At 38.9% G+C, this 16,442-nt stretch overlaps 1 protein-coding gene across 2 annotated transcripts in view; it reads left to right on the top strand.

Moving 5' to 3' along the window:
- FBXW7 (F-box and WD repeat domain containing 7) overlaps positions 1-15,491 on the top strand; it is a 177,420-nt gene extending 161,929 nt beyond the window's left edge. For both annotated transcript variants that reach the window (XM_036382108.2, XM_036382109.2), the window contains 6 exons: positions 1,708-1,844; positions 3,499-3,612; positions 6,663-6,844; positions 7,899-8,124; positions 12,204-12,414; positions 13,447-15,491. In XM_036382108.2, the coding sequence (XP_036238001.1) occupies positions 1,708-1,844; positions 3,499-3,612; positions 6,663-6,844; positions 7,899-8,124; positions 12,204-12,414; positions 13,447-13,715 (1,139 nt within the window). In that variant the 3' untranslated portion in view covers positions 13,716-15,491. The remainder of the gene's footprint in view (positions 1-1,707; positions 1,845-3,498; positions 3,613-6,662; positions 6,845-7,898; positions 8,125-12,203; positions 12,415-13,446) is intronic.
- Positions 15,492-16,442: the final 951 nt, after the last annotated feature.

The raw sequence follows: 16,442 nt of genomic DNA, 5'->3' as shown, positions 1-16,442 counted from the left end.
TGTTGAAAGCAGGGAATAGAAATAATCCATGGAGTGCTGGAGTTTAGGCTTGAATATCTTGTTTATAAAGTATGCTAGTTGCATGTTTTTAGAAGACAATTGGGATTGCTTTTTGAGGATTGTGTTTATTCAAAATGCAACCAAAAGAAATAACAGCTGAGGTGTAAAAATGGTAGGAGTATAGCCTGGCAGTTGTAGCATGGAGGAAAAACTGTTTCAGTGGTTGGTAGAAGGGCTGCTGTAATTTCACATGACTTGTAGGATAATTAAGGCAGAGATGGCACACAGTAGTGGGAGAAGGTGCTAAGAGGTTTGCTTGGAGAGGGACACACAGTCCATTAGCCACATGGATATTATCCTGCTCATGCCAATTCAAGAAGATATGGTGCTCCAACACTGATATGAATGGGCAAAAAAAGGCTCCCATGAAAGTAGCCATGTATTTGTGCACATGGAGAATGCAAGCTCTTATTCTTAAGGATAATTATAGGAAGAAGAAGTCTGTTTGGGCCAGGGGGGAATGGGGGGTAGAAGACCACATACATGTAATCCCAGAGCAATCTCATCTTGGACACAGGACCATGTCCAGACTGCCTTGGATTATGGAGACAAGGACTTCTGATGGGTTAATGCAAAGGCTTCAAAAAACAAAACAATGTCAGTTGTAGCTGGCTATTTGTGAGGGCACTGAATATGCTTTCTTTTGTGCTGGAGAGCAGGTGTCTGACCTCCTAAATCTTCTCTACAGATTCTCCTCTTAAAAATTTCAGTGAAAATGCATGAAAAGGAGAGAGTGATAAAAAAGAAGGTTGAGAGGGAATGAGCTTACATTTGTGAGATTACAAGTAAGAATAAATACATCCAGGTAGGAGAGCACAGGCAAGGAGGCCAGTATTGCAGCCTGCTTAGCCTCAGTGAGCTGGTTAGTAACATGAAGGAGCCCTTAATTCAAGATTGCAGAGAGAGACGGAGCTAAAGGCAGAAGAGTGAAATCCACATACTGGCAAGACACAAGACTCCTGCCAGTAATGAAATGCAGTGGAGAGAAGAGCTGCATAGAAAAGAGAGCAGGGTGAGAGAATTGTAAAAAAAGCTGTATCTGTAGTAGCAAGGGTAAAACAAAGCTCTGCTGCTTAAGTGTCAAGTCAGAAAGGGCATAGCTATACTTAAATTCCAGCCAAGAGAGGACAATGCCAAAAGCACTCAGCCTTTCGGATCAAGAAAGTAATTAAAAGCTCACTAATACCAGGAGTCACAGTGAACTTAAAGGTAATGAAGATGGGTGACCAGAGTGGAGAACCACAGACAGAAAGGTTGACTTCTTGAACCGTTCCAGAATAAGCATGTAAGTGGTTAAGGACATTTTTGGACAGTACGCATTTGTAAAAAGCAATATTCTGCTGCATTGCCTCAGAAAGGGGGATCCAAACCCGAGCTAGGAGGTTGCCAGCAAGGAATGATGAACTAGAGCATTTTCAGTTGTGATTATGGTAATGATTATGCTGAACTGACAAGGACAGAGAGAGTATAAATCTCTGAGGAGCAGGATGGTGTCACTGACACACAAATGTTGGCATGCAGGAGATTGTTACATTTCTGCCATATTTTAATGCCAGGGGTCACGGTAAAGGTTTGGGAGGGAAAGTGTTTTCTGTGGGGTGGCCTCATCTCTTCCCCTCCCCCTCATTTTTTAAAATTCCATTTTAGGGATTGATGAACCATTGCATATCAAGAGGAGGAAAGTAATAAAACCAGGCTTTATACACAGTCCATGGAAAAGCGCCTACATCAGACAGCACAGGATTGATACCAACTGGCGGCGAGGAGAGCTGAAATCGCCCAAGGTGAGGTTCTGAGCTCTGTGCACGGGGCTGTGAACAAAGCAGGAGCAGCTCGTGCCTCGGCTTCTTTCCTTTGGACAAACAAGACTATCCATGCACAAAAAGCAGTGAATTGCTACAGAAAAAAGTAATTTGTGTTTTAGCCCACCCTGGATTTAAATTATATTCTGGCCACCATTTTGGCAATGTGTTACGCTTCATACTGCAGAACCATTTCACTGCTCTTCTAAGAATTCCTGTACAATTTTGGGAATTCTTATAAATATGCCAGTCTCTTTGAGACAGGTAATCATGGAAAATTGATTTGAAATACTTATATTTAAACATACAGACACATATATTGTACATATATAGGTGTATATATATGTATTGGTAGAGCTGGGTCATGTTGCAACCTAAAATACTCCACAACTGTTCTGTGATTAATTCATGCTTTATTTTTAAATATATTCTTCTAAATTGAGCAGCACAAGACAATAACTTCATTCTGTGTTAAGATGTCTGTGGGGTTTTCTAAATGTTAAAATTATTTTAATGACATTGATATTTATCATTGCAACCTTTCCAAATGAAGACATGAAGCAATTTCAAACCATTTGTAAATAAAATAGCAACTCTCTAATCAAACCTGATAATGAACAAGCAGCTAGAAATGTCAAAAAAACTCATATTCATGGCTTTTTAAGGTTTTAAGGCAATTTACCTGTTTTCTTAATTAAAAATAACAAAATAAAATAAGAACAAAAGAATTCCCTTGGAAAACCTATGGCTATATCCTGCTGTTTATTTGGCTGTGACTTATGTACATCTCTGGCAACGGTTCTGTATTTCTTGCATTGATATGCCACATCAAGTTATCTTGGAATTATTATTAAAATTACAGCCTCTGGCATTATCCAAATGCCATTTTATTTCAACAAACATCTTAAAAAATGTTTGTATATCTTAAATAAAAAATTATTCATCCTATGTATTCTACTAAGGATTTTTTTTTGCTGTATTGCAATAAAATATACAGAATTACAGTTTTTCCAAAATCAAGCATTGAAAATCCCACCTCTGTAAAGCAACATTCCAGTCCACATTCCCAGCACATGGAATTGTTGCTTTTGTTTCCATTTAATTGAGTTGATGGTTTTCCAGTTTTTGACTTCGGTGCTGACTGGCATTTAACAAAATACAATGCTTGGCTGATAAGGGAAAAAAATAGATATAGTCAGCCTTGGCCACTGAAATACAAATACACAGCAAATAATCAGTCCATCCTTTTCATTCAAGATTGAAACAAAAGGTAACAGTAAATGGAAAATCAACTGAAAAATAAAGAGATGGAATAACTGCAGAGGAATAGAGCAGTGTCCAGTTACTAATTCAGCCCACTTTTGTTAGTCCTTTTTCCTGGTACTTTCAGGAGGCTTGCAGTAGCTGTAGTTCCCTGATAAGCAATGCATCATCACTCCATGGAAAGAGGGAAACACCTTCTTTGGTCCCAGCTGGCGGTAAATTAGACTTGACACACGGGATTAAGGGGCCTTATTATTACTGAAGCAACTCTAGCATTTTGTAATTTATGAATCAGAAGAGCACTTTGTTTCTCCTGCTTCTCTAATCTCCTGCATTAAATTGTGACCGTTGCTTTTGTGTTCTTGGTTGCCAGGTGCTCAAGGGCCACGATGACCACGTGATCACGTGCCTGCAGTTCTGCGGGAACCGCATTGTGAGCGGCTCCGACGACAACACGCTCAAAGTGTGGTCAGCAGTGACAGGCAAGGTGAGGTGGCTGCTCTGCTGCACTCCCTGGGAAATGAGCCACAGGCAGGGCAGTGGCACAGCAAAAGTGCTGCTGGGCCATCAGACCGCGCTGCAGGGTGGCCTTGGGTGCTCTGGGGGAGGAATTGGAAGATGTGCCAGATAAACATGTGGGTTGCCTTTTCCCACACAGAAACTCCTCCAGTTCAAAAAAGTCACCTTGATGTGAAATTGCAATGCTGCTCATGTTACCACTGGCATATATCCTTGTTCTCTTGGCAATTCTGCTATTCTTGTGGAGTCAAGTGACATGGATTTTAAAGAATTTGGACAGAAACATTACTTTATCTTCCTTAAAGCTTAACTTAGGCTGCATTTACCCCTCTGGATCTCTTTTTCTCACTTATCTTCTAGCATTCTTTCTATTGTTTTCAAGTTTTTGCAATGGAGTGTTCATTTTACTGGCTCAGATTTCAAATACAGAGTTTGTTTTTCTTTCCAAGCTTCCATATTGCTGAGCCACAAAAAAAAAAAAAAACCAACTTGCTTTAGGTTTAAATATTTCCTATTAAATTAGATCCAGCTCAGGCAGGAATTTAATAAGCTTCAATAATTTAATTCTGGCTTAGAGGAGCAAAACAATATGTGCAATCAGAAAGACAGTTCTGAGCATTTCAGTCATGTTAGAACATCACAGCTACTCAGCCCACAGGTTTTTTTTCCTGAGGTGACTGACCGACCAAGGGGTAGAAAAGGCCTTGGGCAAACAGTACTTCTTCCTTTTAGACTGGTATTGTGTCCACTTAGCTTGGATTTAATGGTATAGATAACCACAGGACAGCTGCTGAGGATAAAGTGTTTAAGATGTAAAAGGTATCCACTTCATAATGTGGAAGCTGAATGTATTCAGCATTTGTCATTGCATGCCCAGAAGTTCCTTGAAGGGATTGCTAATCCTACTGTGGGTAAGAATAAAATTAAGAGCCATGGGCAGCCTCACCCTGCTGCTGTTGGCTTCCCTACAACAAACTGTCTAATGAGGGATCCCATAATGAAATGTATGTCTATTTTAATTGAAAAGGGCAACCTAAACACAAATGAAAAATACTTTCTTTGTACATACCACACTCCCAAAAGCAAAATGTTCCCTTAAATATATCAAATTAAGCACAGTGGCAAGACTTTACAATTACTGTTCAGTAATTTTTTGAAAGTAATTGCAAAACCTAGTGTGGCCATTTACCCTAGACCTTTAAGAGAGCCAGAAATTGTGTCTGAAAGATGGAAGCGTGCTGTATCAGCACTCATGCTTACTGATGCTGAAGAATTAATAAAATAAAGAAACCCTAAAGGTTGGTTTGTGCAAATGAACATGACTAAATAATTCCCTTGACAGATGTAAAGCCCAAAATAAGGATTCTGTGTTCTTGCTGCTTTAACAGGATGATTTCTTAAAAAATGAGCACATTGGATGAAATAAGAAAAAAAGAGAACTGTAGAAATGAACATCAGCTATGAACTGAAAAAGATGGATTTGATAGCAGTGAATTAAGCCAGGAGCCTGTAATTGCAGAAAACTGGTTAAAAAATTGTTAGAGAACAGTAGAACAAAAAAGCAAATTATTTTCAAGGATGCTAGAAAGAACAGGATATTAACAGCAGGAATTACTATACTGTTACTGATGCAGAAAAAAAATTTGGAAGAAAATTCATGTGATGGAAATACAGCATGCAGTGATAATAGAACATTTCAGCAGAAACTCGTGCTTACTACTGAAGTTATGGTTTTTCTTATTAGAGTTGATCCAGGTAACCAGTGTTTGATTTTTTTTTCCCTGAAGTAACTTTTGGCTTAATGTTAGTGCATTAAAGGTATGATCACAAGGAGAAGATCCAGGACAGAACAGTTAGGAGGCCAAAATGCATCAATGTTTAAATGGAGTAAACTGAAAGACTGGGTATTTAGGATACACTATCTCAGATAAAAAATATTGACTGCGTCAAGAGGAGTCAACTAACAGTTAAAGGAAGGCCATGGCAATTAATGCCACTTAGCATTAGATTACAGAAAAAGAGATCCTCAAACTGCCTTGACCTCTTTTCTCGTGCAGTTACAGGTTTGACTGATAAAAATAATAGTGCAGAAGTAGATGGCTGTGTGCACTGAAAGACTCTATCCCCATGACAGAACTGAAGAAAATAGAATAATGCAAAAATCAACATGGCACATATTTAAATGGGTTAGAAAATGGGTAATTATAGAGATCATGTTGTTAAAGTAAATGCAGAATCTTCATGGAGTATCTTTCTAGAGGAGTCTTGCAAGGATCTTTCCTTGTCTGTACTAATTAGCATTTATTGCTGCCTGGTGGGAAAGCATATATAGTCATTACTTGTAGGGAAAACAGCCTGGGAGACAGAGACGAGCCATTGTTCCGGGTTTTATAGAGGAAGGTGTGAGCAAACACTGTCTGTACATGGTGAGAAATCATGTCATCCGTTTGGGATCAGAGAAGGGAGGCTGTGCTTATGTTGTGGGATTCTCTCCTGGGCAACAGGAAAGTCTGAAAAAGGTCTGAAACATGAGTTTGCAAGGAGGGATGCTGTAGCTGTGGTTTACAGAGAGCAGTGTTTCTTGGATAAACAGACAGGAAAATACAGCAAAAATAAATGGTTTATAGATTGGTGGTTAAACTACCAAGTGTGTGCTCTCTCCACTTCTAACACACTTCAAAAAGCTATTGGAAATCCTGCAGTGACTCAGAAAAATGCCAGGAATATGACTCAGGGCTGCAAAACATGTCCTTGTATTGAGAAATGTGGAAAGACGGCTTAGTTTGTCAAGGGAAAGATTACAAGAAAAATTCCATATAGTTGAAGTACCAACAGTTGAGAGAGAAATTTGATGAATATTTTTTTAAAAAGGGAATTTTTTTGTTAGATCAGAATGAAGTTTCCAGAGGTCTTCTGGCTCTTGCTATGAGAGCTGACTCTTACCTCCAAGATTGCTTTTTCTTAAAGTATCCGTTCCCCTGTGTCAAAAGGGTAACTAAGGAAAATGTTTCTTTTCAGTGTTTGAGAACACTGGTTGGGCACACAGGAGGAGTGTGGTCATCACAGATGAGGGACAATATCATCATCAGTGGCTCCACAGACAGAACGTTGAAAGTCTGGAACGCTGAGACCGGGGAGTGCATCCACACCCTGTACGGACACACCTCCACCGTGCGCTGCATGCATCTCCACGAGAAAAGGTGAGTGAGTCTTGCTGCAGAGCTCCAGCCACAGCCTGGCCCAGCATTTGTACACTCCTGCTCACAGAAAGTGCTCCTGAAACCTGGGGACCTCATCCAGCACCCAGTGAAACACAAACCAAGCGAAACATACACCAACACAAGGGAGGAGATGATTAATAGGAGCAGAAGCATGAGAATACTAAATGAAGAACTGGAAATTGAATCATGTACTTCAAAAAGTCACAGTCTGCATTATTTCAAAGCTAATTCTTTGTTACACCATGATCCAGTCTCCCCCACAGAATAATTTCTTCTTTTGTCAATGCTACAAACTTTTACTCATTTTACCAAATAACCTTCTAAGTATTTGACTGCAGTATTTTATTTAAATTTTAACTGATTATAACATAATTTTTGCAATAATCATGTCTTGATTCAACAAACATTAGCTGAGCTCTGTTATTTGGCTGTGGTATGGAGTTGTTGACAGGTTGTTGGTTGCATTTCTTATTTTTTGAAGACTGATGAGGTTTTTCTATATAAATTCCATTAATGTTCATTCCATCTCATTTCTGTTATTGCCTAAAAAACCTTATAGAAGTATAAACTGAAAAAAAAAGTCAAGCAGAATAGCTGTTACTTTACTAAAAGTGAAATTTCTGAAGATCTTTTTTTATTTGTTATAATTAGTCAAATCAGTTATTAAAACAGGATGCCTGTAGCACTGGCTGGAGCTCACCGTGTTCATAAGCTTTCATAGGTAGATACAACAGCCCACAGAATTTCTCATGGCATTGTTTTGCTGTTCAGGAATGGAGTGCCTTTGTAAATGCTGATTGCTGATTATATCAAATAGACAGATCCTGAGGAGGTGAGTAGAGGAAGGAAGAAGGGCACTTCAGTCATTTAAGACCCCATTAAAATGTCACACCAAGCCAGAACTTTGGTGGCTGGTGCATCAACTCTATCTAATGTCCCAAATTAAAAGTCAGAACCCATGTGTAGCCAAGTTTGATTGCTGTGGTGCTTCCATGTGCAGTGCTGAGTACCGGAGGGGCTCTCGTTGCTGCAGGGTGGTCAGTGGCTCTCGAGACGCGACGCTGCGAGTGTGGGACATAGAGACGGGCCAGTGCTTGCATGTCCTGATGGGCCACGTCGCCGCAGTTCGGTGCGTTCAGTATGATGGCAGAAGGGTTGTAAGTGGTGCATATGATTTTATGGTCAAAGTGTGGGATCCAGAGACAGAGACCTGTCTGCACACACTGCAAGGGCATACTAACAGAGTCTACTCGTTACAGGTATGTGCTTTTTATCTGCTGCTTTAGTTTCCTTAAGTAATGTTTAAAGTCAGTTTATTTCATCTTGTTTATTAAGTTGTGGGTACCTAGTACAGAATTATACAGACCACAAGCATACAGAGGCATCTGTAATAAACCCCTCTTTCACTTTGTTACACTAGTTATATGTTGTCTTAATTTAGAAACAGAATTTTTTTTTTAGAGTAGCATTTTTTAAAGGATTCAGTATAATAAAGCCCAAGTCTCTATACCAGCAAGTTAGGTTGTTGTGGACGGATGGGTTGTTTGGTTGAGTTTTTTTTTTTTTTTTTAAGTCTTGCATGTATTTTGGAGTTATGTTTTTGCTTTTCTCAAGAAATTCCAAACTTACTGTTTAAATAAATCAGAGGATATAGCCATTGACAGTCTGCCAAAAACCCTATTGGATTAATGTTCTGATTTATGAAGTTCTATTTATCCTCATTTTCTCGTCCCATCTTCCAATTCTAAACTATAATTCAGAGTAAGGCTGGACCTAAAATTTTAATGAACCTATGTAAATCTCTAGCTTTCTACTTCCTCTTCTCTAAGTACAGGCCAGATATACAAGTGTGAGACTGTTTCAACAGCAACATGTTAATGGAGGTGCAAGTTATTATGGTGCTGCTTTGTGGCATCTCTCTAGTGCCCACCAGTTACCCACAAAGCTGGCAAAGATACACACAGACCTCATGTCTTGGGTCTTCTTACCTTTTCTAACCCAAAACATCATCTTGTTCATTCATAGAGTCAAAGCATCACTTCCAGGCATTGAAAGGCAAAAGAAATTAATTTCATGCTTGTGCCTGTTCACACCACAGTCTGGCAGGACTTGAAAAAGAAATCAACAAAGACAGTTCAAAATTGGGAAATGGCATTCAGCATGTAACTGCTCTGGTTTGTAACTCAGAAAGTGAAGTTCAGTGCTAGAGACATTTTTCATAAAGTATTTCATATCTCCCCATAATATATTAAATATGAACAAAGTTCCTAATTGGTTTCCTTTCCCAAAAATATGTAGCAAAATCTATCAAAAACTCCAGCCCTTCTCTTCATATGCTGAGGAGTGCTCTCTAAACAAGCAGAAAGCAAGTTAAAAATGCTCTACTACCTACCTACCTACCTACCTACCTACCTACCTACCTACCTACCTACCTACCTACCTACCTCTCTCTCAAAAATATTCTGAGGATTTATTTTGTGTGGGGCAGTTTGGGAACAGATGTTTTTCTGCCTTATCTTCACCACTGGCTCTGGTTTTGGCTTACAAATATGTATGTCTTGCTCTGGTGCTGTAGTAAGAATGGCTCAAATGACTGGGTTGTCTTGCACATCAATATGTTCTGAAACAAGGGAGAAGGGGGTCGGGGAGGGCAAGCTGGAGGCTACAGGTGCTTACAGGTTTGGAACAGAAAGATTCTTTAAAATTGCCTAATGGGTCTTGTCTTTCAGCCTGAAGTAGCCCCAAAAAGCAAAACTCCCATAAATAGAATAATCAGATGGAATATGCCAGTCCTTCATGGAAGGTTCTGTTATATCTCCATATTTTCCCATGTGTAGACCTAGTATTTTCCAGAGATCCTTATGCAGCAGTAGAAGATCACTAACCATGCTGAGTTTTCTTACTCTTTCTTACGTGCCTTTGCAGTAACCCACAGATTCTCAAGGTTCATGGATAACTCACTGATCCAAGCCATTGTTTCTTTCACTGCAGCACCATCAATTCCTCTGCATGCCCAGCCTTAAACCTTTCTTTCTGAATACCTTATGAACAGAGAATACAATTGCTTTGCAGGAAAGGGGGGAAAGAATTCAAAATTTGTTACATCAATCAGGTTTAATTCTTCTTAGAATAAAAAAAATATATTCTAGTGTTCCCAACTCTGTTGGGCTATCTGGCAGTCCTTGTCTTTTTATCTGAAGTCAGATTATTTTCCATCCTCTTTTGAAAGCAGGGGACCCAAAAGAGGATCCAGTCAAAGTCTTATCAATGCTTGCTAGAAGTGAAAGGACATTTTTTATGCCTTCCATTCAGATACCAGAGGGTCTTTTTTAGTGTATTTTCACCAGGAATGCAGTGCATACAGCAGATAAGCAGTCTGTGTGCCAGTCACTCTCCATTTTTTTGAATGTAGGTGCCATGCCCAACCATGTCTGACTGCAGAGATCTAAGATACTCATTTTCTGCAGGTCTTATAAGAAGCAGCAGCCCCAAATAGTTGAGTTCCCTTAACTGGGTTTGTTCCTTGCCTTATCAGGTACCAGTCAGTCCACATGGACAAATAGAGTCAGATTGCCTTAAATATAACCAAGATTCCTGTCCAGCCTCCCTTCTCCCAGGCTGTAGCTGTACCTTCATTCATTCCCTGCCAAGTTCAAATCTTCACACTTTTCACTTGACTTCTGCACTCTTTGCCTTTGGTCAGTTCTACTGTTTCAAATGTCACTCAAATCCTAATGAAAATAGTAAATGCCAGACCTCTCTGAAACTCTTTCTGGTATCTCTGATAGTACTCTGAACAAAGTAATAGTATCCCTGCCTCAATTTTGTCTCTCTCTTTGTGAAAATACAACCAAGACATTTGCTGTTTCACATGGCTTTTTACTCCGTCGTGGAAAAAAATCATATTGGTTAAGGCAGTTTTCGCACCAATCTGTGTTTGCTGCTACTTACCACATTACAAAGGGCTAAAAAGTTCCTTGTGGAAATTGAAGTTAGGCTGATTGATCCATAATTCCCTTATCCCATTATCGTCAAAAAAGGAAGGAATTGTATTTGCCATCTGAAACTTGTCTATCTTCCATGGGTTCTCAAAGATAGCAGCAGATGTCTCTGAGACTGTCTTAAAACAACTTGCCTTATGTGATTTTGTTCTCTCATTCTAGCAAAAGCTTGTACTCATTCGTCATTGGCATTAGGACTGCGAGCCTATGCTCACATGGCTGAGGACTGAGACAAAAAGAATTTAAATAGCTGGCCTCAATCAGTGTTTCCTTCCCACTGAGGATAAATGAGGGTTTTTTTGGCCTTCCTCTTGGTGTGGTTTTGTTTTGTTTTGTTATGTTTTTGGTTGGAACTTTTTTACACAATAGTGAAATGGCTCTTGCTAGTTTTATCTTGTGTTGTGCCCTGCCTTTCTGGTTTTGTCCCAGTGTGCTCTTTTATACACATCTATTGATCTAGTTTCTACTTTTTGTACAATTCCTTGTGGTTCAGCCAAGTGGGTCTCAGTAATTTACAATCCTTCCTATCTTTCTTTTACACAAGATAGTTTATGTCTTAAAGAAACTGCCAACTGTCCTGAACTCTTCTTCCCCTTAGAGAATAGATACATAAAATCCTCATGGGAAGGAAGTCTAGAGTTTTTAAAGTATTTCTTCTTGAAGCCCACTGATTTTATTCTATGGCTTTTTCCTTTTTTTGAGAATTCTGGACTCTTATTGTCACTATAGCTCAAGCTATTTTCCATCTTTCTGTTCTACATGGTCAGTCCTCTTGGTCAAAAGAATCTCATCTCTTAGCCTGTATGCTTTGCCTACAATGACTGGAAAGTTACACGTCCTTACTGTACACAATTAGGGTTACAAAAAGCAAAATTCCACATTTTTCAATTACATTTATGTTGTGACTTTTGTGTAGATGATTTTGGAATAACGTTGTTGTTGTTCTCCTGCTTAAACTCCCTCTGACTTGTAAAAAGCAGGGTTGGCTTTTTAACATCTCCTTTAGGAAAAGTACTTTCTCTTACTGTTGCACACTGCAGGGTAGTCAGGATCTGCTGTGTTTAAAGGAGATGTATTGCATTTCAAAGACCAGTGGCTCAGAGGCTCTTTTCAAACCATGTCCCTCAAGAGCCCACATGTCTTGAACAGAAAATTGCACTGACCATGAAGCACCTGCTGTGGTATCAAACATGGCCATCTCTACTGAGTTCTTACTTTGTACTGCAGTTTCTGAATATATATAGTATCTAACCTTGCATTTAGTGAATTAAATGCTTAATAGCCTTCTTTGTAAGGTCCTAATGTAATTGTTTGTAATAGATTGACCTTTCTTGTAGTTTGATGGTATCCATGTGGTGAGTGGATCTCTTGACACTTCCATCCGAGTTTGGGATGTGGAGACAGGCAACTGCATTCACACTCTGACAGGCCACCAGTCACTCACAAGTGGAATGGAACTCAAGGACAATATACTTGTGTCTGGGAATGCTGATTCTACAGTCAAAATCTGGGACATTAAAACAGGACAATGTTTACAGACATTGCAAGGTAAGTTTAAACTACCTTCATGTCAATCAAGCAGCCTACAGTGATCTGTACTGCAAATTTTACATTAAAAAACTTTAAAATAATTACATACAAAGAAACAAGCACTGACCACTTAAATATTTTTCTGATGACAGCTGTATGATCTTTTTCTGAACTAGAAGAACAAAATGTATTTAATCTAATCTATTCAAATCACTTGCCTATTATGGAAGGCAGATGGTCTGGACTGATAGCAATTTTCTATGGGTATATTAGCCTAATAAGCCACAGAAATACGTAGGAAATTACATCTCAAAATAGACAGTCTATGTATTTATTTAGGGGTCACTTGAATGTTTCAAAGCCTACAGTTTAATTGGATCACGAGGCAAAGTACAGTCTGTTGCAATAAATCAAGAGATGCAAGTGGAAGATGTTTTCTTTATTTCAGTAAAAAGAAAGATTTTTTTTCTCCATGTTGACAGTTACCACTTAGGCATCATGCACACAAACACAGGCTTTTGTTTCTCCCCACAAAAAAGGTCTTATATCATTTTCATATATCATATGCAGCAGTGCTGGCTGGAGCAGAAAATTAAATTTCCCTGTAAAGCAAACTCTGCTGCTTTAACATATATATTTATATGTCAGCATGTAACTGTCAGTATTTACTGATGGAGTAATCTCATAATAACACGTCAAAGGATCTTGGAGACAAACTCTTACAGCAGTCACCTTATTGAGGATGGTTAAGTTCATGTTCATGGATGTCCAGTTTGCCCAGCTGCCAACATACAGCACAACAAGATCACTGAAACAAAGAAGAAGATACTGGGAAATTTTTTTATATCTGCTTTCACTTTTTGAAAGCATGGCAAGGCTTCTGCACCTTTTAATACACAAACCCAGGAGTTAAAGCAGATAGTTCTCTAATAGTTCTAATAGGTGGAAAGAGCTGTATGCAAATAGCGAGGTGTTTATTCCAGATGCAGCACTGCCTGACATTGCTTTCTAATTAATTACAAACAGAAATGTTTTTGTTTACTCTTATAGGTCCCAACAAGCATCAGAGTGCTGTGACCTGTTTACAGTTCAACAAGAACTTTGTAATTACCAGCTCAGATGATGGGACTGTAAAACTTTGGGACTTGAAAACGGGTGAATTTATCCGAAATCTAGTCACATTGGAGAGCGGGGGAAGCGGAGGCGTCGTGTGGCGAATCAGAGCTTCCAACACAAAGCTGGTGTGTGCAGTCGGGAGCCGCAATGGGACTGAGGAAACAAAGCTGCTGGTGTTGGACTTTGACGTCGATATGAAGTGAAGGGCAGAAAGATGAATTTGTCCAAACGTGTAGACGATGTTCTCCTTTCCCTCCCCCCTGAAAAAAAAAGAAAAAAGAAAAAAAAGAAAAAGGAAAAAAATCCCTTGTCCTTGGTGGTGCAGGATGTTGCCTTGGGGCAACAGATCCTAAAGACCTACAGACTACGAAGGAGAAGACAAAGATGACAAACTATAACTGACAAGAGAGGCTTTTGCTGTCTCGTCACATAAAAAGGCTACACTTTTGACCGGGGCAGCTTTGCAAAAATCCAACTTTAGAAATGAAACCAGGTGCAATTAATTTCTTTACTTTCCTCCAAATGCTCCTTGAGCAATTTGGAGTGGAAAAAAAAAAAAGTTACAGTTCTTGTTAACAGGTTATTTTACCACAAAGAAACGAGCTGCACAGGCGAGCCTGCTCGTGCACCCCTGGGTCACCGTGGGTCCCAGCAGCCCCTCCGAGCAACGCGCTGTCCCCAGCCCCGCTCCGAGCAGGGGGTTGGACCGGACTCCCTCCAAGGTCCCTTCCAACCTCCACGAGCAGTCACTGGTTGACTTTCAAAAACTAGAGAGCATCTGCAATGAGAAAAAACAAACAAAAACAAAGAGTCCATTCCTGGTGTGGAAAAGCTAAAATATTACTGTGAATTGTTTTGTACAGTTTTATCAGAGCTTTTTCTTTTTTTTCTTTATTCCTCTTTTTTTTTTTTTTTTTTTTGCCAACCATTGCCAATGTCAATCACAGTATTAGCCTCTGTTTAATCTATTTACTGTTGCTTCCATCTACACTCTTCAACGCATAAGTTGCTCTGAGGTGGCAAGTTGTCCTGGATTTTGAGAGTCCTCTGATGGATTTAATTCGCAATGCTGGTGCTAGAAGTAGGTCTTCAATTACGGGATTGTTGTCCCACCCCTGTACTGTATTCCCAGTGGCCAAACTTATTTATGCTGCTAAATGAAAGAAAGAAAAGCAAATTATTTTTTTTTATTTTTTTTTCTGCTGTGACGTTTTAGTCCCAGACTGAATTCCAAATTTGCTCTAGTTTGGTTACAGAAAAAGACTTTTTGCCACTGAAACTTGAGCCAACTGTGCCTCTAAGAGGCTGAGAGTGGAAGAGTTTCAGACAATTAAGAGTGAAGTTTGCCTGCAAATAAAGAATTGAGTGTGTGTGCAAAGCTTATTTTCTTTTTTCTGGGCAAAAATTAAAACACATTCCTTGGAACAAAGCTATTGCAGCCTGTTCTGTGGGGAAATTTTTCTTTGTGAGGGCTGTGGTGAATGGAATGAACATACATTAAAAAAAAAAACTGACAAAATTTTTTAAAAATATTATAAAATACAAAAATTAAAATAAAGTTGCTGGTCAGTCTTAGTGTTTTACAGTATTTGAGAAAAAACAACTGTTACAGTTATTGCTGGGAGGAACTGACAGAGCAAAAACTTAAGTTTTTGTAAAGATGTCACATGCAAACAAAATGAGAAAAGAAAGAGTCAAATGGTTTGCCTCATTCTCCAAGAGCCACAACTCAAGCTGAACTGTGAAAGTGGTTTAACACTGTATCCTAGGCGATCTTTTTTCCTCCTTTTTTTTTTGTTTTTGTTTTATTTATAGTCTGATTTAAAACAATCAGATTCCAGTTGGTTAATTTTAGTTATGTAACAACCTGACATGATGGAGGAAAACAACCTTTAAAGGGATTGTGTCTATGGTTTGATTCACTTAGAAATTTTATTTTCTTATAACTTAAGTGCAATAAAATGTGTTTTTTCATGTTAGTATGTCTTTTTTTTACATTTTTTTGCTTTCTAGTTGTTAATTTATTATTATGTATCATGTGAGGGGTAAAGCAGGTCGAGTTGCTCACCTTACGGGTAGATGCTAAAATATGTCTTGGGACTTTTTATATAACCCTTCCACAAACAGGTGTGTGAGTGTCCTCTCCTTCAGTTGCCATGTAGGATTTGTCACGTGGGTCTGGACAAACATGGGGGAAAAACATTTGCTCCTTCTCACAAGGAACGTGTCAGGACCTTGCTCTGGGGGGGAGGCAGCTATAAAAAGCTGCCAAAGTACGTAAAACTTCTTCCGATAGCATCTTGTTACTGCATCTTAAATTGAAACCTGATGTTTATTATTTATGGATTTTAATCAGTTGATTGCAGTTGACAGCAAAGAATAAATCCATAAATACAACCAAAATCAAAGTTAGGATTGTAGGAGAGCCTGAAATAAGGCTTCAGAACAAATATTAAAATAACATCATTCCACATCAGTCCAACAGCAGTTTTATCAGGGCCCTGAAACCAAGGTAAGTAATCATCTCTCAGAAACTTAGCACTTGAGTGTCAGGTTCTGTCTCAAATCTCCTTGACCAAAATCGTTGTTTTCTTCTGCATAAGCTTTTCTTTCAGGGCATAGCATTTGCTTGTTTGTGACAGTTTTCTCCTGTAAAAGCTGTCATTAAAAAAAAAAAAAAACCAAAACAAAACAGTAGAAGAGAAAATGCATGGATGGAAAGGAAAAATATTTACATACTTATACATCTATGACTATGTGCAAACAAAATTTAATTCCAATCCCTACATTATGCAAAACACACCATGGTGAAGGATCATGCTTCCATCTGGCCTCTAGAGATTAAAAAGCCATCCGAATTGACTGAGCAGCTCCAAATTGCAAAAATCTGTTCCTTGGGTTGGTGCTTAAGGAAAAAAAGCTTGCAGCAA

Source organism: Molothrus ater, chromosome 4 (assembly GCF_012460135.2).
Source record: "Molothrus ater isolate BHLD 08-10-18 breed brown headed cowbird chromosome 4, BPBGC_Mater_1.1, whole genome shotgun sequence".
In the NCBI taxonomy this organism is placed as follows: Eukaryota; Metazoa; Chordata; class Aves; order Passeriformes; family Icteridae; genus Molothrus; species Molothrus ater.
This window is presented reverse-complemented; position numbering and strand designations above follow the sequence as displayed.